The sequence below is a fragment of the Phoenix dactylifera genome, chromosome 14 (genome assembly GCF_051530095.1).
Source record: "Phoenix dactylifera cultivar Ajwa chromosome 14, Ajwa_hap1_PhDact_Kaust_v1.1, whole genome shotgun sequence".
NCBI lineage: Eukaryota > Viridiplantae > Streptophyta > Magnoliopsida > Arecales > Arecaceae > Phoenix > Phoenix dactylifera.
Genome location: NC_143203.1, coordinates 21,697,824 through 21,720,405, shown reverse-complemented (window position 1 = coordinate 21,720,405; position 22,582 = coordinate 21,697,824). Strand labels below are relative to the sequence as shown.

Sequence of the window (22,582 nt, the reverse complement as noted above, 5' to 3'; positions counted from 1 at the left end):
ATCTATAGCTGTAGCTTGTCTATCCCAGCCAAGGAAGAGGACAGCTTATTCAATCTCTCATTCTCTTCCTACGCATTGCCTAGTTCTAGAATCTCTCATCTCTGTTCCCGACAAGTATGAAAAGTGGACAGGAAGCTTGATTGCTCAAGTCAATATGGATTCAATATTCCAAAGCCCCATTCCCCAATTGGTCAACATTGATCAAACAAAAACTTAGCTTATCCATTGATCCACATGAACATAGGAAATTTGAACCTTAGACAACACAATGCAAAAACGATTCAATACATTGAGATTTTGGAATATATTCTTCGCCAATTCAATTTGACATGGATGGATTTCAACTCTAACTAATGATTTTTAAGAATATACTTGTTTTTCCCTTCCCATGTCAGAAAACTTAGTCAAGTGGCTCCAATGAAGAAGAGAGCAGATAATCCAGAAGGATTATCAGATTCGATATAGATCATTTTGGTCACTGCGGATAGACTAAATAGTGTTCACGAGCGAAATTCGTTATACCAAAAAGCTGAATTGTATACCAAACTTTTAGAAACTATAACTTAGTTACGTGATGCCCAATTGAGATAGATCAATGACCTTTTCTCATGTAAGTAATTTTTTAAGCTCTATAACATGGTGGTACACCTAAAAAGGTGCAATGAACCTAATGATCAGGTCTAAATCTCATCTTTTGGATCTAAAAATGAGCAAGTCAAACTTTTTTTTTTTTGAAAAAATCTTTGTTTAAGCATAACTCCCAGATAGGAAGAATTAAGCAAAGAAACTGAAAGTAAGGCCGACATAAGAATTGAGATTTATTTCCCGTAGGATTTTAGCTTTTCGTATTTATTTTTATTAGTCAAATCTATTTTAGGAAAGCTAAGTCCTGTTCGAATTAGAAGAAAAATCCGATTTGAATAATATAAAAGTGGGCTTCACTATTATAAATAGAGGCTATTTATCTTAGTTGATCGATCACCAATAAAAGAAAAGAAGGCTTATACCCTATTTCACCAAATCTTCTTAAGATATTCAAGCTAAGCAGGTTGAAAGAATTACTTCCATCTTTCTGATTGTATCAGAATTTTAAAAATTTGATAATTGAAAACAACATGCTAAAATAAGGCTGGTGACGGAGCTTAAACTAGAAGAGAGGGTAGAAGGAACGAGATGGATATGAGAGAAGCGAGTTGGTGAAGGATGACTTGCCTTTCTATCATATAAAAGGGCAGAAAACCTAAATTTAAATGGATGATGGATCTATAAAAGCATATGGTATAATATTTTTCTAGGTTAGGCTAAGTTAATTTGAGCTAACATGTGTTCAGCTTAGTAATTAACTAGACATTAAGATCTGGGCATACCTAACCTAATTGGATAGAATTACCTACTTGAAACTATCGAAGAAGATTCGGCCTAGAAAACTAGGCCGAGTAAAATATGCCTAAATTTCCAAGGTCTAAGGTGAAAATTGGCCATATAGCTTATTTGAACCTACTTGAATTACTTGCTCATTTTTTAATGCCAATGTCATGAAAGTTAGGCTATTTTGTAGCTAAACTTGTATAGCTCAATTTCCACCAAAGAGAATATATGAACACTTAAACTGCTACCTACCACATCCTGCAATGGAGTAAGCAAGAAAAGGGGTGAATGGTGGATGGAAATTTTCGATTTGATCCTTATGAATTTTCGATTTGATAAATAAAAGGATAAAGATGTTGGATGAGTGAGCTTTGAGCTCATCCAGCCCCCATCTAAAACCCTGAACCCCAGTCAAAATATTTCCCCGTTTCTCAAAAATATCGCCTAACCTTATCTCGCTCGCTCGCTCTCTCTCTCTCTCTGAGTTGCTCCAATGGCGGCGCTGAGCTCCTCCTCTCTTCTCGGCCCCAAAACCCTCCTCTCCTCCCATTCTCCCAACCCTACCCCTCTACGCCTCACCTCGATGCTCCCGCGCCCCGCCCTCGCCTCCCCACTGCGCTCCAAGCCCTCGGCCCCTCTCTCCTCCCGCCACCGCCGCGCCGCCCGGCCGGGGAATCGTGCCGCGGCGGTGGTCCGGGCGATGGCGGTGGATGGGGACTACTCCTCGAGGAGGAGCAGCAGCAGCGAGCCGCGGGAGACGATCCTTCTCCCCGGATGCGATTACAACCACTGGCTCGTCGTCATGGAGTTCCCCAAGGATCCGGCGCCCACCCGGGAGCAGATGATCGAGACCTATCTGAACACCCTTGCCACCGTTCTTGGAAGGTAAAAACCCCATCTGGGTTTCGCTTCTTGTCTGGGGTTTCGGAGATTTCTAGGGTCTTATGGTACTGTTTGATGTATTAAATCCTTCTTTTCATTCTAATTGATTTGTGTTATTGGAAAAACGTCTTCTTCTTATATCTGGAGAAATATGGGAATGTGGTTAGAATTAGGAATGTAAATTTAAATAAATAGGGTTTAAGTTTATGAGAACCTAACAATTTTTTCATGCACTATAGCTGGGTATAAGGCGGTATGTTTTTAGAAGCTTGGTATAGTTGGAGTTATTTGTTTTGGCTGGAAAATTGCTAGCTAAAGACCAACCAAGATACAAGAATGAGAGTAAGTCATTCATAAAATATTTGTTGGTATCGGACACTCTGGAGTTAACATCTGCTTTGCCAGATATTAATTAAACATCTACTTGATTGTGCTTGGTTGACCTGATCATGTGTCTAATTTTCTATCATTCACAGTGTTCTGGATACCTATATATTCTTTTATGTTTGGAATGTTTGCTTTTGAAAGTGCATAATATGGGTGCTCCTCGCCGATTTGAGCAAGTTATCACGAGGCATGAAGTCTTGTTGCATCTCACATCGGGAAATTTAGGCCTTTTGTTCATTCACACTAAAAATTGGTTTTAGTGACAAAACCAATCACTTCATCGTCCAACATACCGAGATAAATCTGTTTCTTTTAGTGTCATATACGTTACTATAGTTTTGTGATTTCATTGTGAAGGTCTTATTTGTTTACTAGTGTGGTAACACATTTGAGGACTCAATTTTAGAATATTAGTTAAACAAAATTTGTTACTAATGTCCAAGTGCTATGCACTGGCTACCCTTAACTGTCTCAGTTATCAGTTAAAAGATGTAGTATATTTCTGTTTTATCTTTGTTATCAAATTTCATTTCCCTCTATTACAATTGGCACTTCCTGAATAGTCCATGTGCATAGAAATATTTTATGTGGATAGAATTATAAATTATAGTCCGCATTGGCATCCCATTCCACGGGAAATAAAGGCTAAAGGCTTTTGCTAGTAGAAACAAGGTGTGGAAATGTACTATGTCATACAGTACGACATTGAAGGCTAACACTTATTTAAAGAAATTGATCATGTTAATTCCTTTTTTTCTTTTTCAAGGAGACATTATCATCCATGAACAGATAGTATGTGTTCACATGAAACCAAAAAATTAAAGTTTATGTCCATATTGTGATGGACCACATGAAAATAATTATATGATAAATGGAACCAATATAAGTCAAAAGGCTGTCATTCCAATTCCAGAATAGTACATAAACCTTTAGAACATTTCCAAGCTTATCGGATGATAAGCTTGAATTTGATTAGCTGGTTCTTTCTTCATGGTATATTGCCTTCAAATTTTCTCCCTTTGTCCCCCTAATATGGTTTCTATGGAACCAATTATCCATGAAGTCAATCTTATGTCTCCAGATTCATTAGTTAAAAGGTCTCTCTTGTCTTGTAATTTCCATTATGCATTATAATGTGCTGAAGATTCTTAAAAATTAGATGGATGAACTGTTGGAAAATCATGTTCGGCAATTTTAGTATGTGGATAAGTCCATCTTAAAGTTGTTTGCTTTCCTACTTAATACGAGAGTGTGTATGCAGCTGAGTATGACATACTATTTTGTGATCGAGACTTTAGAATTGGTTTCTATGTTCAGTTTAGGTTTATTAATAATTTTATCTCCAAGCAGGCATGTAAGTACATTAACTGTTTCTCCTTTAGAGGTCTGTAGTGCTTAGAAGGAGATACACTCATTCTGATAAAAAAGGCTTTTATCATTTGGTTAATAAGTACACAACGTTGGGACATAATAAAATATGACCTGTGCTAACTATTATATGCTTATTGCAATGATCATGATTATAATCCAGGTTGGAAAAAAAAAAATTTAAAAAATATTCAAAGAGGTAATGAGGCTATCAAAGATTCTCTATAATCTACAATTGAACCATGTAAAAGCTGTGAATGATAGATTGATGATGGCCTTTCTTTGAGTTTCCTATTTTTGTTTTGTGCATGATCAAACATGTTTTTTTATTTATGTGCCTAATGTGATTTGTGCACATTAGGAGATTATGTGATTAAAGTTATTGATTGAGTGACTCATTGCAATATGTGGATTTATTGGTCACTTTTGAAAAATTAATGGAGGGAAGCATGTCATTGGAATTTGTTCTCTCTTCTTTTTATTGTTTAATGTAGTTCCTCTACCCTCCCGACACTTTTGCAGCATGGAAGAAGCCAAGAAGAACATGTATGCTTTTAGCACTACTACTTATACGGGCTTTCAATGTACTGTATCTGAAGAAACATCGGAAAAATTCAAGGGTAAGTTTTTTCTTTTTCTGTAAGAAATTCATCATTATTTTCTTTCCTTCTCTATCATTTTCTAGCGGAATTTGCTAAATCCTTTTCTCATGATATGCAGGATTGCCGGGCGTTCTTTGGGTTCTGCCAGATTCCTATATAGATGTAAAAAACAAAGATTATGGAGGTTAGTTCAAGATAAAGAAAGAATATATGTTATTGATGTGCTTGTGATTAACTTCTTTTTTTGGCGGGTCAGGTGATAAATATATAAATGGGGAGATAATTCCATGTAAATACCCTACTTATCAACCAAAGCAAAGGAGTGGATCAAAATATGAGAGCAGAAGGTATGAAAGACGGAGGGATGGCCCCCCAGCAGAACGTAGAAGACCAAGACAAGAAACTCCTCAGCCTGAATCAGCTTCTTGATGGGGTAAACTCCACATCACCTACTATGTTGTTCATTGTACTTGCAGGCATAATGGAATCATGAGGTCTTCCGTCTTATGCAGTAAATGTTATTGTGATGGAAAAGTCAGTGGCACTTAATCAACTCATACAGCTTGTGGCAACATATGTGCAACTTTTATGCATGAAACATTAGTTGCAGTAATAGTAACAAGTTGAAGTGGTATAATAGTCGAAATGTTTTGCAGGTGTTTGCATTCGTTCTAGGCATTAGTACGGAAATTACAATATATGATCTAACCAATACACTGGGAAGGAAGAAAGTTGTTATGAGTAAGTATTTTCAGTCTATTGTTGTGTCAAGTAAAACATGTGAATGAAGAAAGTTGTTATGAGTAAGTATTTTCAGTCTATTGTTGTGTCAAGTAAAACATGTGAAATTACAGATATATGATCTAACCAATACACTGGGACATCTCCCTAATGATTCTGTTGGCGGAAGTTTGTTCTTTTTAGTAATTTAGCTCACCGATCTCAGTCTAGTCATGCTATGTTGCTACCACCTGTTCTGCTGATGGGTTTTCTTCTGGATTTCTAGTAAAATATTGGTAATTTGCTAGTTTGGTTATTAATCTTTCTGTTATCAGGAGATTGGCATGGAATCATATCAGCTTAAAGATATAAATGCCTATGTCTACCATGATTTGTGATGGTAGACAGCCTGCAAAAGAATCTTTACTACAAAAGAATCTTTTTGTTTAAATTTTTCTTTCACGATTCAGATATATAATTTTAATTATAAATGCCTATGTCTACCATGATTTGTGATGTATTCTGGATGGAAAGAAAGATGCTCATTGCCAGCAGAAGTGCATGGTGTTGTCTCTTTGTTTTGCCTCGTCCGGTTCTCAGGCAAAAAGAGGCATACTATAGACTCCCTTAGGTATCCCCTTTCATGCCCCTTGGGTCTATTTTTTTTTTCATTCATGAAATTTTTTTTCTAAAATAATTTTTCCCTTCTAATAATTTTAACATGATTTGCATTGCCTCTTGAATTTTTCTCTAGGTATAAATAATTTTTGGTTTCATAATTTATATTTTAACTTTTGTAGTTACAGAAAGTTACCGAGGATTTAATCATTGTTATTCAAAGACACATCATCAGTGAAACTCTGAAATCTAAGCCAATAGAGGAGAAATGGTTATTCTAGATCTCATGGTGCTCTTAAAGGGAATCCTTGGACTGACTACTTTGAGCTATGAACCGAAGCAAACAACAAATGAAAGTGTGGTTGCCCTGCAGTGCTGATGCTTAAGTAGTGGGATTGTTTTTCTCGTTGACCTTGGGTCACCAACACAACGTAAAATGTAGTCAAACACTAATATTGGAAAAATATCTATGAACATATTCTCATTCATGGTTCTTCAATCCACAATCATCTTAGCTTGTCTTTAGTTCAACCATTAACAAATTCTGCCCATTTATGCACTCCTCCAAGCCTCCATCCTTGTTTCTTGCACACCAATATGGACCTCACTTGTTCCAAAATTACCATCTTGGCATTTTATTTGCATCATCATCATCATCACTATTATGTTTGAACCTGTGTTTATGTCTCATAATAAATATTAGTCACAATAATTGATTCAAATTATAGAGGATTTCTTTATGCATAAATCTCGAGAAATCCTTATTTTGAACATAGAATCATCACCCAACAACAAGGCATTACCATTGAGCTTTGTTTGAATCATCCATCCATATTTACTGGCTTTCTAGTATTTTTTTATAGTCTTCGTTGATCTCACACACTTCTGCTATGTTTTTTCCATGTGAGAAACCCTTGGAAACACAAATGCAACTTATGCAAGGAGAGGAAAAAAGAGATATTGTTTAACTAATATTTTTTATTTTTTCAAAAATATGTCATTTTTCTTTTTGGTTGAGGATCACTTCAAACTTTTAAGTTTACTCCACAAAAGGCACCTTTGAAGAGAAAGGAATTCCCCCTCTTCATTTAAGAAATTGACCTTTCTGCTATTTAGTCGATGTGGGACTAAGTCCAGGCTTCTTTATTTCCACAACATAGCCCCTCCAGCAGAGAGGGTTGTGCCGGGGTCAAGGGGACCTGTATGGGCTACCAGTGATGAGGTCAAAAGAGGTCGAGCTCCGGCCCGCGCATCCAGCGCCACGGGGGGATTTTCCGCCATCCGACCTCGTCCCCACCGAGCTGTAACAGCGGAAGTGACTGCTTCTCTTCAGAGGTATTGTCCGTTCTGAAAAATAACCTCCTTGAAGAAGGGGATTCTCCGCATGGTTTTGCTCCACAAAAGGCGCCTCTGAAGAGAAAAGAGTTGCCCCCCCTCCATTTAAGGAACATACCTCTTCACTATTTAGTCGATGCGGGACTAAGTCCAGGCTCCTTTATTCCCACAACAAAAGTGATTCATCAAGATCACCGGATTTAGATGGTCCTTTTGCTTTTTTATTCCATCATATTATAAATTATTTGCGCATTCCAAATGTAGAAGGATATATCCTTCATGTGAGGATCCGTGTGGGCATGTGTTTAGTCCTAGATCGATTATTTACCAAGTAAATTTTGGGTATTTATATAGGATCAAGAAATCTAAATAAGATCTTCCGGCTAGTCTTTTTGGGCGAAATTCTGAATTATGACAAATAGTATCAGAGTAGACCCAACCTATAACCTATGTGGATTAGGGGACACTGCACTACAGATCTATTGAAGCTGACTACGGGCCAATCGTGTTGCTTGTGATTAAATTTGAATGCATTTGAATCGTTAACCTGATGAGGACGTCATGGCTTAAGAGTGTGTGAGAACGTATGTTTAGTTTCGCATCAGTTATTTGCTGTATAGATCTTGAATACTTATATAGGATCAAAGAATTCAAATAATACCTTCCGATTAGTCTTTTTGGGTGAGGCCCTGGGTCGTGATAGAAATTTTTTATTAAATATTTACTGTAGAAAGCTCCTATGCTATCAAAATTTAAATGTATCTAAGCTGGACTTTGACGATGAGGAGCCCATAAATGGAGAAGCCTTGGAGCTCACGCACAGCAAAGTATCCTCTAAATCCCACCAAGGAAAAGTTGGCGACTCCTTCACTTTTACCATCCCTTGATGCCCAGAACTGGCAGCATGTGAGAATATGACTTTGGCTCTCATTCATGCTATTAATTAGTCGTACGGTACCATCTGAAACAGTGACGCTGAAGGGTCACATGAAACACTCAGAAGGACATACGCAAATACCGGTACAAGCGTTGCCCAGCCTTAGAAACGTGAGCATGAGCGTTGCAATCCAAATATAATAAAAAATTTAGCCAAACATGATTTATCTTTATAGAAATCGAATTATAAAGATCTTGACTTCTCTGGTCGCTCGGCTTAAATTTCATACTTAAACGTTAACTTTTTAATAATTGATTCACTGGGGCATGATCAAAACATTAGTTCTTATTAGTGTATATATATATATATATATATAATGTCAATTTTTAGTAAATAGAAAGATTTTCCAAATTAATTGTTCAATAATATGCAAGATAAATAAAATTTTAAAGTATTAGAAGAAATAAAAGAAAAGTATATTAACATTTTAGAAATAAGAATCACTAGTATACATAGAATTCATAATAATTTGATTTCACCTATTAAAACAAACATAATTTAGATATCACTTACTTATAATTAGCTAGCCATGCTTTGCTTTCCCTTCAGACTCATTTAGTTTGTAGAGAAAAGAGAAAAAGTTTAGTAAATAAAAAAATAAAAATATACTTTATTTTTGATTGGAGTTTTTAAAGAAAAGATATAGGGAAGTAATTTTCTATGAAAATAAAATTTTTATATCAAATGAGTCCTTTCATGCATCCACTGTGGTCTCTTTGGTTGCAAGGTAAACTGGAATAAGCAATAGAAATATTCTTGCCTTTCTCTTTTTATTTTGTCCCAACCTGACCCCACACCATTGCTTTATACTGAAGTCAAAAGGTTGGTTTAGGAGCATTTAAAATTTAAACTTTTTTTTGCTTATCATGTCTTTATTTGCTAATTTTATTCCAAAGTAATTCTGCTTCTACCCTAAAACACTATCTCTCCCTCTTAGTTTTATTCCAAAGTAATTCTTCTGCTTCCACTGCAGCTCATCCGTCCTTTCCGCTCGCTAAAAAGACGCACTCTCTCTCTCTGGGTTGTCCAAATCGCAAAACCCCACCTTTTCACGCAAGCCAACCCCCATTTCTCTCTCTCTCTTTCGCTCTCTCCTCACCATGGCTTCCCAAGCCCTTCTTCTTCTAGGCCTTCTCCCCCTCGTCCACCTTTTCCTCTTCTTGGCCTCCGCGGCCTCCGTTCAAGACCTGCTCCGCGCCCACGGCCTCCCTCCGGGGCTCCTCCCCCGATCGGTGGAGTCCTTCTCGCTCGACCCCGCCTCGGGTCTTCTGGAGGTCCGACTCGACTACCCCTGCTACGCCCGGTTCGACAGCCTCGTCTTCTTCGACCGGGTGGTGCGCGGCAACCTTAGCTACGGCGGCCTCCACGGCGTCGTCGGCGTCGCCCAGGAGGAGCTCTTCCTCTGGCTCCCCGTCCGTGAGATCGTCGTCGCCGATCCCTCCTCGGGAGTCATCTTCTTCGACATCGGCGTCGCCCACAAGCAGCTCTCTCTCTCCCTCTTCGAGTACCCTCCCCAGTGCCAGCCGGGGACGGAAGGGGAGCTCGTTCCCGGCATCGGAGAAGGTGATGATGCATGCGATCTTGTTTTTGGGTCTGTTATTGAATTTGGGAAAAGTTAGGTTTTTATGAATCAAAATTGAATCTTTCTCGCTGGTATGCTTTGATTTGCATTGAATTATGATGATTTGAAGCCTTAGCTGGATTGGGATTTCACTTGTGAGTAGTGTGGTTCTAAAGGGTTGGAGAATGGTGTGAATTGTTGAGCTTCTAGTTTACTTAGTTACTTAGGGTTGGGTATATTTATGGGTATGGATTGGTCTTGATGCGTTTTAGGTTTTGCTGTTGTTTGGTTCAGATTGTAGGTACTCATTTTTATGCTGTATTCCTCCTTTAAAATGAACTTAATGTGTTTCACGTTAAAGTCCTCTGCTGCAGCTGCTTTTTATGTGCGTTTCGTCTCTATTGAAGATTCCCTTACTTTCTTGATTTCTAGGTGTAACTCAGGTGGATCACTTGAGTGGCATCAAGCTGAATGAGTTATTTCGCCTTAATTTCAGTATTTTATATCAAACACTGGCCTTTCACTTCTTGCCATTGTACTAATGTGCTTTGTTTACTAGTGACTTAGTTCCAAATAATTTAAGGGTATTTCTTGGTGCTATGTTATAATTGCTGTCTCATTGTGACACGTTACTTTTTTTTTTACTGATTAGCTATGCTTGGAACTTTTTAACTTACTGCTGAAAAGAAAATGTCTTCTTGGTATTTCTTCAAGTGATTCTTGTCTTTCCATTCTAACCAAATGAAACATGTGACTCCTTTGCAGGATTTCGTGGCAGGCATGAGAAAGGACTCGAGGAGGAAAGATAAGCTGGAAAAGGAGATGCTTCACATTCTATCTTGTTTTTTCCATCAAGAAAACATTTTATCTTGCTTTCTTTCTTCCCTTCTCCTCTCTTCTACCTTACTATGGAAGCATTGGTGACATTGTGATACATTGCAGCCGCATTAGTTACTCTCTCTTGTTTCCTCTGCTTGCAGATCCTACTTTTATTACCAGTATATGGATACTAAGAATGGTCTTCTCTTCACCTTTGTAGAACTTTGAGAGTTGGGTAAAATAATGAGATGTTGTAGCATCCTAGACTTGAAATTTTGTAGGTTTGTTGCAACTCTTTCCTTTATCTTGGACTATGTTTCTTAGCCAAAATTTTTGAAGATCTTGGCATCTTAACTGCATGGAATGGAAAGAGTAACTTTCTAACATTGATAGATTTTTTAATTATTACTTCACAAACATTTAACTCTTTACTGGATACAGTTAATTACTGTTGCTATCTTCTTTAGGGGGTTTTCGTTCAACCATCAGGAGATCTTTATGTATATGGTTTTGCAAGGAACTTATCTGTCTCATGGCTACGAACCAATAATATTTCTGGTATAAATAAGTGCATTATTAGGGATGATAATGTTTATTTCTCTATTATACAACTTTTCTCGATGAACGCTCTCTCTGATTTCTCCATGTTGTCACCAACTACTGTATTTAGGCAGGCTTCTACTTGTCCAAGAAAAAAATTATAAAAAAAAGGAGCGAAAGGAAAGGGTGTTGCCAAACCTCTAAGATTATTGTAATATTTGTCTCTTTAATAATGGAACTAATTAAGGTGCCTGCTTAAAGCCTCTTAGTGTTGGTGCAAGAGATATAAGTTCATGTGATACTAAGAAACTATATCCTGAGTTAACAGAGCAAATTGAGAATACAAGATAAAGATATATGTGTTCGTTTTATGGCCTATGTTCACGGTTGGAAAACAATCTGATAAAGCTTATCAATAGTGAAAGAGTATAAAAGTGAGGAGAAACATTAATAAAAATCCCTAAATCTAGCTAGCACTCAAATGCCCCAATGGAAAAAGAGTGAGCTCAAGAAAAAAAGGCAAAACATATTAGCGTATGGAGTCCTCCAAAATACAAGATACCTAGTAGATCTCCTCTGCCAATAATATAAGAATTATTAAGGACTCATTTGGTTCACATAAAAAAATTTTCTCACTAGAATATTGTTTTTAAAAAGTTGATGCTTAGAAAAATAATTTTTGTATATTTTTTGGGTCAAAACGGTATTTCATTCATATACCTCTAACGTGAATACATCCAGACATATCAAAGAAAAGTAGACAAAATAAAGCATGTGGAACGCCCTCTAATCTAGACCAGAAGGCCATAGAAAAGTAACACATTTCATGTTGGGTTAAAATACTTATTATGCCCTCAATTAAAAAAAAAAAAATCTTACTCCATTCCATCTAAAAGCTTAAAATTACTTTTGTAAAACTAAAAAAAATATCTTAATTTTCAATCAGTGGGTATTGGACTTTTCAACATTCATATAAGTTTTTTTTCTACAAAATATAAAAAATTTATTTTTATAGGGAAGCTATTTTTTTTTAATCTCTCTTTTTTAAAAAATTTCAACTAAATATTTTTTTTTTCCTGGCGACTATATTTTTGACTCTTTTTTTTCCACGAACCCAATAAATGCATTCATAAAGATACGCTGCACCAAGATATATTTTGTTCTTTCCACAATAACCATATAGATTCATATTTTAATACAGAGAAGCAGAAAAATGTCTCAAAATAAAGTTAAGGTATAAGGAATTAATATTACCGGCCTTATGTTAACAAGATTTAAATGTAGTATTAGAGTCAAGGGAGATGTATTGCTGTGACTTGTAAGGTCCTGCCTGCAATCCTTTTCTTCTTCCTTTTAATTCTATTTTTCAATCGAACAAACACCAAAATAGACATATCACATCACGTCTTGATTTCTAAGTGCTAGTATTCTTTTTCTAGATACATCAATGCTTCTGCCTTCCACGACGTTCACTGTAAGAGCTCTATCGATGCTGATTTCCGGAACTCCAAAGCCAATGCTGCTAACAAATTGCAATTGATTGCATTCCCTGGCCCTTTGTGCTTGGCTCAAGAAGAAATAGTATCATAACGGTTGCACCAATTTTGGACCTGGGACCTTCATGAGAACTGATGAGTTTAGTATTTATTAAGGCTCCCACAAGCATTCCGAGCATTATTTGATCCGGTAGAAGACCTATGGCTGTCACCATAAGGACTAGGATCTCTATCAAGTAGAAAAAAAAATAAAAACTTTTAGTACAACAACGAGAATTTAGCCCCGTTTAAGAGAGCTATAGGCGGTAGAGCTTTTGCAAGTAGAGCTCTATGAAGTAGAGCTTTTATAAGAAGCTGTTTGCTGTTTGGTAGCTAAATTTTTAAAATGTTGTGCCTCTTTTTAATATGTATTTGATAAACAAACTAAGAAAGTACTTTTGGTATAACAAAATAACCATAAAAAACATTACATAGTATTATACAACATAGCATAATAAAATATAATATGTATTAATATATAAATATAATTATAGTATTATATTACTATAATATAATATAATATTATTATAATATAGTAATACATTATTGTATACTATAGCATAATAATTTAATATAATATTAAATTATTTAACATAACATATCAATGTATTATGATATAATGTAATATAATATTATATTTATAGTATAATATAATAATAAAGGTACAAAATATTATAATTATTAGCGTAAATTAATTTTTCATAATATAACAAATTTTCTAACTATGTGATAAAATTGATTAAACAATTATTAAAAGGAAATTTTAGGTAATTGTTATATTTTATCACAGATATTTTGGTCCAAAAAAAGTACTTTTCCGAAAAGTTCACTTTTTGGAAAAGCTAAAATAGCTTTCCGAAATTTTTACCAAATAATTATATTTCATCTAAAAATACTTTTGGAAGGGCAAAAAGTACTTTTTGGCCCTCCAAAAACTTTTTCAAATGAGACTTTAGTACCTTTACATCTCATTGATGAGTGACTAAAGACTCTTGGTTCAAACCCTAGACGGTTCATCCTCAAATAATGAGATCCACATAACCATTGCGTAGATTGGCTGCACCTCCCTTCCTTTCTCATAAAAAGAATATTAAAAAAAAAAAGGCAGGAGAACCTTTCATGTGCATCTTACGGTAGCCCCTAAGCATTACTCTGTTTCTAAACACCATTTTCGGATCCCAAGCGAAGGAGAGAAAAAAGTTAAATAAAAGGAAAAATTAGGAGTCCACAATCACCGTCATTTGGATGTTGTGCTTCCCGCAACCGACCATCGAACGAAGCCCAGGGTCAAATATAATTGTTTGCTGGGAAAAAGCCAATCCAAAACCTCTTTGTTATTGGGATGGGAAAACACATAAAGGAGTCACAATAAGGCCATTACAAGAATCAAGTCTTCTGAGACCTATGTTGTCAAGCTAGCCCCAGATTGCTTGGCCTAGTTTAGCACAATCGTATTATTTAGATAGCATTATAACAATTAAGGGTAGAAGCACCATTAAAATACCTAAGCAACACAACGGGAGAGAGTACCCCTGAGGTTTGAAATGAGAATCTCGACGCAGTTGAAGAGTTATAACCTAGTCATCATAATAGCACTAACTGTCAGAGGCCAAACAGCTCATACTAGTAGTTTTTCGATTCAGCCAAGCTCAACTGTTGGTTATTTCTTCATTTTGATAGCTGGCTCCGCTCGGCCAAATTAGGGCTAGGATCTATTGGCTGCAATCGCATTTTATACTTGGAGAAGATTTTGTGTCTAAATATTTCAAGCTGGTTCTCCAAATTTTGGAGATGAATAACAAATCTTCTATTATTCTTATAAAATAATTGGTGGCACTTAAAATTATTTTAAAATTAAATAAAAAATACAAAAATGTCCGACTCTATTAGCATAGTTACCAATAGATTTTTCTACTTTTCAATTGAACCAGCGAGATTCAGTCTTCAATCACAAAATGTCCATGTCTCATGACTACGATTGTACGCAACATTGCTCATTTACCACCTTGGCATGACGATGTCCATGCATCGCGTGATGACTATGATTGATTGGAATCTCACTTAATCACAACCATGGCATGATTCATGATTCACTTAATCACATTACAAAGAGTCTTCCAGCATGCTAGTCCATCAACCTTAAAGATGGCCAGTCTGAGTGGGGTAATAGCTAAGCATGGCACATGACCAACATTAAACAATACAATCACACATAATTTATTTCTAAACCACATGATGGCCTCATCTTAGCTACTAAATGTGGAGCCATCTCCTTACATATCATAAGGCCACTAGTTCTAATTAAATTGGAAGGTCTCCTCTAGGGGCATAGCTTGGACACGCCATGTGATATAAGGGTAATTTAAGTCCCTATCGGCAGTCCGCTAATACCTTTTTAATCTCCTACCATTTCTCCCAAAATGGTGCCACAAACTTTGGAGATCTTTTTAATCTCATAAAAAGTTTTAGTAAGCCCAAGTCAAGACCCAATTAGACCAACTCATGCTCTAAAATTTCTGGCAGATGCTAGAAATTTTAGAGGGACCGGTCTTTGCATCTCTTCTTGCACTCGTTCAGCTTCTTGCTCATAGAAAGAAAGAACTTTCTGATGAAAGTCCTATCAATTATCAACTTGGGGGAGCCGATCCAGCTGAAGCTTCTGCAGCTTCAAGCAATTCTAATAGCCATCAACCTAAACACCAATAGAAGTGAAGAGAAAATCTATTCTATCTCATATGACGATGCTTCAGATCAAGAACAAGAGAACACCCCCATCAACAATATCATATAAGAAAGTTTTAATTTCCTCTATATTTCATCTATCCTATTTCCTTTATAAATAAGAAAATCTTTACACCGTTGTTCGACCCCCTCGAGTCGCACCCAAGAATTCAAAGTCATGACTTGTTCGACGAAGTTCTCTTTCTAGTGACCCAAATGTAGGCGACGGCTGCTGCGAGGATGGCGACGAGGAGCCCCCCAAGTATGACATGCGCCCCGGCGACTGATTTATCGAATGGACGGCGGTGGTGCTTCAGGTGCTGCTCCGGCCCGCTGGCGATCTTCCACTCGCCGTTTGGAGTCGTCACTCCGCCGGAAGGTGCACCGGCCTCGCCGGACCTGCCGAGCTCCAGAGCGACTCTGGCCTCCAAAGGCATCAGCCGAGCCAGAACTAAGTTGGCGACCAGATCAAGAGAAACCAAGCAGAAGAGAAGCAAACGAGCCATTGATGGAGACGAGGACGTATATGCTTGGAGTGCTGAAGTGGGCTGTGAGAAGAGCTTCATGGCCATTTATATAGAGCTGGAGGACTGGAGGATTTTTCTTTTTTTTTCTTGATTTTTTAATTTTGGTATCAATTCCTGCTGACAAGGGAGCGCTTCGAGTGGGAGCAGGTGGAGTCAGTGTATTTATTTATTTTTATTTGTTTCATCGTTTGTGAACACGAGAAGGAAGGGTGATGGAATCTTTCGGCATGCAAAGGAGAAGTGACAACTGGTACTGGTTGTCTAGAGAACACGACAAGCGAGGACAACTAAATTCTTGCTGGAATTTTATGGACTCTGGCGAGGGGAAATAAAGAGGATTCCACTCTCCCCGCGGTGCGATCAGGTAAGAGCGCCGAAAGCCGCATTGGAAAGTAAAAGAAGGTTCCTGGTGGGTGAAATTTGAAAACTTCGAGCAAATGCTTGATTTAATTAACATATCGATTTAATAATCAGGTTAGATCAGATTTGAGTATAATTGGGTACGGATTGGGACCGATGGAGATATATGGTCCAGATTAGGTGAGATCTATATTTAGATTGGATCGGGTATCAATCGGTAACAGGCTAATGCATCGAGCATTAACCATTATTTGGAAATCTTAATTTCTTTCATATCTTCATCAAACTTATTCAATACCGACATAAACTCGGTTGGTTAAGCTATCGGAAATGAATTAGGTTCGAGTCCTAAATGCTTAGGGTCCTTGAAAATCAATCCCGTGCTGTGGGATGAGTCGAGTTTGGTTGGACTCGGGATCTAAATAATTAAATGTAGCTATTTTTGGACCATACTCAACCTATAGTTGTATGGAACCGGATCCAGATTCGGATCCGGTTCAGATTTAATTCTACTCTATAATTCTTAGGAAATTTTATACTCAAATGTTCAAAACACAGCGTCCTCTTTAAATTGTTCGTGCTTAACACCAACATCCTACATTACTTATTTGCAATAGAATTTGGTTCTTTTATGCATCCGCATCCTCTATTTGAATTTATGTATTGTGGGTGGCATCGGTGGCGCTAGAGGGTAACATCCTTTACCTCGGAACATTCGGACTATAATTAGTGGCGATGTGGTCTTTCAGGCTAAACATGTGTTCAAAGAGATTAATGAAGCCACAAACTAGATACCTTCGTATGTGATCAGTCACTCCGAAGACGCGATATGAGTTGAAGAAGGGAAGTTGCCTAGAGTGCTCTGGAACTTGTTATTTTTCGATCTTATTGGATGTTTCCATATTAGAACTATATGAATCATCTGTTCTAACAAAAAAAAAAAAATCATGCATTGTAGATGCATTAATGAAAATATAATGAGTTTTTAGGATAGTGGGTTAACAAAACGCTGGTGGGCAGGAGAGGTTAAAGTAGGAGGAGAATTTAGTCCAAGAAAGTCCTAGTGCCCTTTGAGGACAAATTAGACATCTGGGGGCAGCAAGAGCGACGCGTTGGTCGACCGTTGGGACGCGTTTTTCCAGTGCGACGGATCAAAAGGTTGGTGAAACGTCAGATGGTGGCGATGATCCGCCGACGCGCCCCCTGTAGCCTTGTGATGTAACCGAGGACGTCCGATTTGATTGGACGGTTGAGGAAGTGTGTCATCGAATCAATCACAATAGTGCATTCCTTCCTGCGGCAATCCTTAAATCAGTTTAACTTAATTCAACTGATTGATGATGGATTACATTAACTATTCAATAGAATTATCAAATTCAAATTAGCTTTTTGATTTATTTATTAAATAAATTAAATTTGGATTAATAATTTTTTGATCTATCCTATATTCGATCCGAACTGTATTTGATCCGACCGACCTGATTATGCCTGATGTGTTCCTTCTGCCTCCCTATCTCATTCGAAAAAAAATGAGGGTATATTTTAAGCCTGACTGCTCTTGTGGCCCAATGGATAGTGCTCATGCATCCCACCCCAAGCAAATGGGAGGCGCATCATGATCGGAATGGATCACTCGTAACCAATTAATATTGTAATTTCAAATGTAAAACCTAAAAAAACACTTCACTAAAGTGAAACACCAACAAAGAGAATATAATGCTCCTAATTCCCATTCTTTATTGAAATCAAAGATATTGAGCGACATGATAATAATGACTTAAATTTGTTATTCTAATCATCAATATGTCATCTCGTCAGTGCCCTTCAAATGGGAAACAGTGTATGTACCATCAGCTGCTGGCAATTGGTCCATCTGTTTTAGGACATTAAAATTTTCCTAGTATGCACCTTACTTCAAGCAACAGCCATGGCCTCATGCAATTGGATGATCAAAGATCTATGTGGCTGTATTTATTGCTAACCTAGTCTGCTATTTTATTCCAAAGATTCATGGAATCAGGGAACAATAGGAGGTGTTCTTTAATTAAAATAAAATCAAAATGAACACAAATGCATGATGCTCAGAAAATGTGTAACCTGATGTCTATTGGACTGGTGACATGGGCTTTCAAGATCCTAGAGGCAAGATCTCTGCACCCCACTGAGCTATTGTGCATCTTGTGCCTGTCTATAAGGTTAAACCTTCTATGTTTCTTAATGTCCATTGAGAAAATCTTGTTTAATTACCTAAAAAGAAGACTGAGAACAAGAAAAGTATTTAGTATCCAAATCTTTCGAAGGATAATAAAGCTAATAATCATGTGGCCGAATTGGGACAATGTTATAGATGAAAAGTTTAGAGCCTTGGTACGTGGAGGATGAGAAAGAAAGTAAAAGTGAGTGGTTTTGTAAGTGGAGAGGAAGGCAAGAAATTGCTAATATCACCTGGATTTGGTCATCAAATATTTATGTACCTGAGCTGTAGATCGAGTTAGATTTTGGTAGATCTGTTGCTTTTTGATTACACTCCAGAGTGGATGTAACTGGTTATGGACTCTACTTTGCTATTGAGAAATATGGTTGAAATGTAAACTGGACAATATTAAGACTAAACATATACCGAGGATATTGCTCGAATCATCTTTTCTGCCTTAAAATAAAATTATGAAGTAAACTAATTCATACCATGTGCCTTTTTAGACTTCTTTGATGATACATATAAGTTGCTGCTATACTATGCTAATGATCTCAATTGAAAACCTCCAATATGTAGATAATTGTACTAATCAATTCTCGACCAAAGTGATTAGGCTTGTCTAAAGATATTTAAGTATTGCTGGAATCATCTTATTGTGATTCAAAATAGAAGTTAAGAAGTAAACATAAATCATGTGCCTTCTGAAATTTCTCTGATGGTACATTTATGGTGCCACACTATACTTTCTCCATCAGATATACATATTTGAATATGTAGTATGCTTTCTCCTATGTTTCTCCTTAATCATTTGGAGAAATATTATCATAAACCATTCGTGCTCCTTGACATCATCACTGCCAGCTTTGTGCTATAAACAAAATGTCGATCATGGCAATTGTGGTGATGAAGTGCTCAAAATTGACAAGGGGAAATTCATGAGCTACAAGCTGCAAAAGACCAAGGGACGAGAGGCACGGGATATTTATTGGTGCTTGTCCAATCTCTCCTCTTCGCCTTTCCCATGTACTTCTTATCTTTTAACAGGATTCTAGAGTGGGTAAAAGATAAGAAGTACATAGGAACCAATAGAATATGATCATGGAGGAAAACCCTCTCTATATTATTTTACTAAGAAAGGTTCAACGTAGGAGACCTCGAAGGCGTTGATGGGTGGACGCAAACGAGCCCACAGGTTGAGCTTCAACGAAGGCCGGCCCATGGGTTGGGCGGGCTTATTTTAGTACACGACCTGGGCCAAGAAGAAGCACCCCAAGGTCTACCTGTTAAATCATCACCGTCCATTCGAGTTTAAAAACATTCATGATGTGCCGATATTTCATTAGACCGTACGTTCAGACCCATCGGCCCGGTTTATTTCCGGTTTAGAACAGTGTAAACCACCACCACCCTCTAATAACCTAAGAAATAAAACAATTAACCAGCAAACAACATCAAAAAAAAAACCAACCAAAAGAACCAGCAGTTCCGCTCCATCACCCACCATCCATCATCATCCATCGTCCATCATGGCTTGCATTCAGCCGGTGGTACAGGGAACCTGGCCGTATCAGCGCAGTAGTCGTACACCAGATGCTTGGCCCGGGCCCACAACAACTGGTGGCTCTGATGCACGCTCAGCGCCTCCATGTCCTTCTTCTTCCACCAGTACCTGCCCTCCTTCCCCCACTCGCTCTCGCTGCATCGCTTCACCGCCGCCGCCAATTCCTCTCCGGCGCCCCACCCGCATCCGTCGATCCGCACCTCACGATAAGTCGCCACGAACGGCGCGTGGGACCAGTCCGTCTTGACCCGGCCCCCCTGGGTGGCCCAATCGTCGGCGTTCCAGATGGAGCTGTAGACCCCCATGGGCTGGTCCCGCGGGAACACGACACCGCTCTCCTCGTGATTCGCGTAGACGCGGATCGGGGTGTCGTCGACGAGGAAGACCACCTGACGGGGGTTCCAGAGGATGGAGTACGCGTGGAAGTCGGCCGTGGGGTCGAACCATAAATCCATCCGCTGCTCCTTGTTGCCGATCCCGTTCACGTATATATTCGTCTGGACCAGGTACGGCTCCCCCGTGGTGTTCCCCAGAAACTCGTAGTCGAACTCGTTGTGGTTCACACCGTCCGATGCCATCTGGACGGTAAGAGATAAATAAGATCATCATCAATTGATCTATAATTTTCTACCATTATATATAAATGCTCGTTTTGGAGGAGAACCAAGAAAAGGTATTCCAAGTTTATTTTAAAAACAATGATATCATAGGTTCAAATTTGCATCAGAGCTTAGAATTTTTTAACCGACATCACTATTCGATGTTATCACGGGGAATTGAGCATGTCACGTTATTTTTCCGAACGAGGTCGATCGGAAGATTTGAAGTTGTTTTTGCGAGAAAGAAACGGAGATGGTGAGTCTCCGTTCAAGAGTTCGTGGCCAGGGAGTCTTACGTAGAAGGCAGTGACGGTTCCGGCGGAGTCTCCTTCGACCAGCTTGACCTCGGCAGTGGCTTTGCCGTATAAATACTTGTTTTTAGAAGCGAATCCAGCACCTGAAACGATTAACAACAGCTATGATCCTGAACGAGGTGAGAAGGAGAGCGATCAAAAACGATGGCAGAGTACTCTATTCTAAAACAGAGAGAGAAGCGAAGACAGAGACGAAACAGAGCCCAGAGGAAAACGAACCAGGTCGATGAGTAGATTTTTGAAATAAAACATGAACTGAAACACTACAGAAGAAAGAGGACAAAAGTTAGCTGATAATTGGTGTTAAAACGCGCAGAACGAGTTCAAAAGGATCAGAGACGAACTGAAGCAAAATAGAGAGAATCTGAACGAAGGAAACTTGAGTAGCTAAAATCATAGGAAAGTTGGAATAACCGACGCCAATATTAAAGGGAGAAAACGCGGAAGCAGATCAGTAGAAACAGAAGAAACCACCAGACGAAATCAAAGTGCAGAAAAGGGCGGCAAAAAATTAATCAAAATATTCACCCAAAGTGGAATATACATCGCTAAATCCAGCAAAAAAAAGGGGGAACAAGCAGAGAACAAAATGGGAAAAATTATTGTAGCCAAACCATTACAATCAGAAGAAATTTCACATAATAAGAATACAAGTGACGATTCCGATGACAAGAGATCACATCACCAATACCAGAAGACAGGACCACGTAACGCAAAAGAGGGAGATACAGAACCAGAAAAACAGGAGGAGGACAGAAGAAAACAACAAGAAAAAGGAAACAGTCAGTGGAACTCCGGTTACCGGAGAAATTGTCAAGCTTAAGCTTGAGAAGCTCTCCATCATAGATGAGATGGTCCGAGGCCCAGCTCGCCTGGATCACGTCATCAAACTTCGTCCCCCTCACTCCGGTCACCGAGCAGGCGACGAACAACACAACACCAAGAAGGAAAACGCCCCTAAAATCCGCCATTTGAGGGCAAGGAGAAAAGAGAAGACAGGAAAAAGCGTGAGAGAGCTCTTCGGAGACACCGTTCCTGCTTCCGCTCAGGGCTCCGAAGCCCTGCGGCCCCGCCTTTATAGCCCGCCCTCGTTGGCTTCTGCCGGAAGCCCCGTGGGGACAAACGCCATCTGCCCCGTCGGACAAAAATCCCTGCTCCCTGACCCGTCACCTGCCACGTAGTACGAGTAGCCGTTGCTCCCCGCCGCGGCTTAGCTGGACCGGACCGGACCCGGAGGGCACCAACGTACGGCCGTGCAGGTCGCGGTCCCTGGCAAAGCTCGAGTCCGGACGGTCCAGCCAATGGTAGGAGGACGCGCGTCCAGTCCAGCTGTGCCCTCTGACGCCGGGAGCTGGCGAGAGGCAGCACTCAGAGTAAAAGCGTGAGTCGCTGACGTCGCGAGACAGCTGGCTTAAATGCCCCAAATTATACGGCCCCGCTCCGAATTGGAACCCGTTATGGGGACCGGTTTCTGGTTTTAAGTATGTGGGGACCACCAGAACTATTGATGGGTTTTCACTGTGCGGTCGTTTTCTACGTCGTCGAGTTGTGTCGTTTTTTTTTTCTTTTTTTCCTTGGGAGTGTGGAGAAATTTATCCAGGAAGCTAGATGGAGAAAAGGTTCATTAGTGG

General features: G+C 38.7%; 3 protein-coding genes across 6 annotated transcripts; 2 read left to right on the top strand and 1 right to left on the bottom strand.

The window, feature by feature from the left end:
* The first annotated feature begins 1,746 nt into the window (after positions 1–1,746).
* Positions 1,747–10,983, top strand: LOC108511406 (multiple organellar RNA editing factor 9, chloroplastic-like). 4 transcript variants are annotated; one of them, XM_017843493.5, is made up of 5 exons: positions 1,753–2,253; positions 4,528–4,625; positions 4,726–4,791; positions 4,864–5,040; positions 5,264–5,516. In XM_017843493.5, exons 1-4 carry the CDS (start codon positions 1,862–1,864, stop codon positions 5,034–5,036), a joined length of 729 nt encoding a protein of 242 aa, XP_017698982.4. In that variant the 5' UTR covers positions 1,753–1,861; the 3' UTR covers positions 5,037–5,040; positions 5,264–5,516. The 4 variants fall into 4 exon arrangements, with proteins under 4 accessions (XP_038988196.3, XP_017698982.4, XP_017698984.4 ...); XM_017843495.5 differs by lacking the exon at positions 5,264–5,516 and adding an exon at positions 10,544–10,983 and having other exon boundaries at positions 1,757–2,253; XM_017843494.5 differs by having other exon boundaries at positions 1,757–2,253; positions 5,120–5,516.
* On the top strand, positions 9,196–10,983 carry LOC103709876 (uncharacterized). The gene is made up of 2 exons (XM_026805734.4): positions 9,196–9,780; positions 10,544–10,983. The coding sequence occupies exons 1-2, from the start codon at positions 9,318–9,320 to the stop codon at positions 10,585–10,587; spliced, it is 507 nt and encodes a 168-aa protein (XP_026661535.2). The 5' UTR covers positions 9,196–9,317; the 3' UTR covers positions 10,588–10,983.
* An 8,801-nt stretch (positions 10,984–19,784) lies between these two features.
* LOC103709875 (xyloglucan endotransglucosylase protein 6-like) lies at positions 19,785–22,003 on the bottom strand. The gene is made up of 3 exons (XM_026805732.4): positions 21,754–22,003; positions 20,934–21,034; positions 19,785–20,616 (listed from the first exon to the last, which is right to left on the bottom strand). The coding sequence occupies exons 1-3, from the start codon at positions 21,920–21,922 to the stop codon at positions 20,002–20,004; spliced, it is 885 nt and encodes a 294-aa protein (XP_026661533.4). The 5' UTR covers positions 21,923–22,003; the 3' UTR covers positions 19,785–20,001.
* Positions 22,004–22,582: the final 579 nt, after the last annotated feature.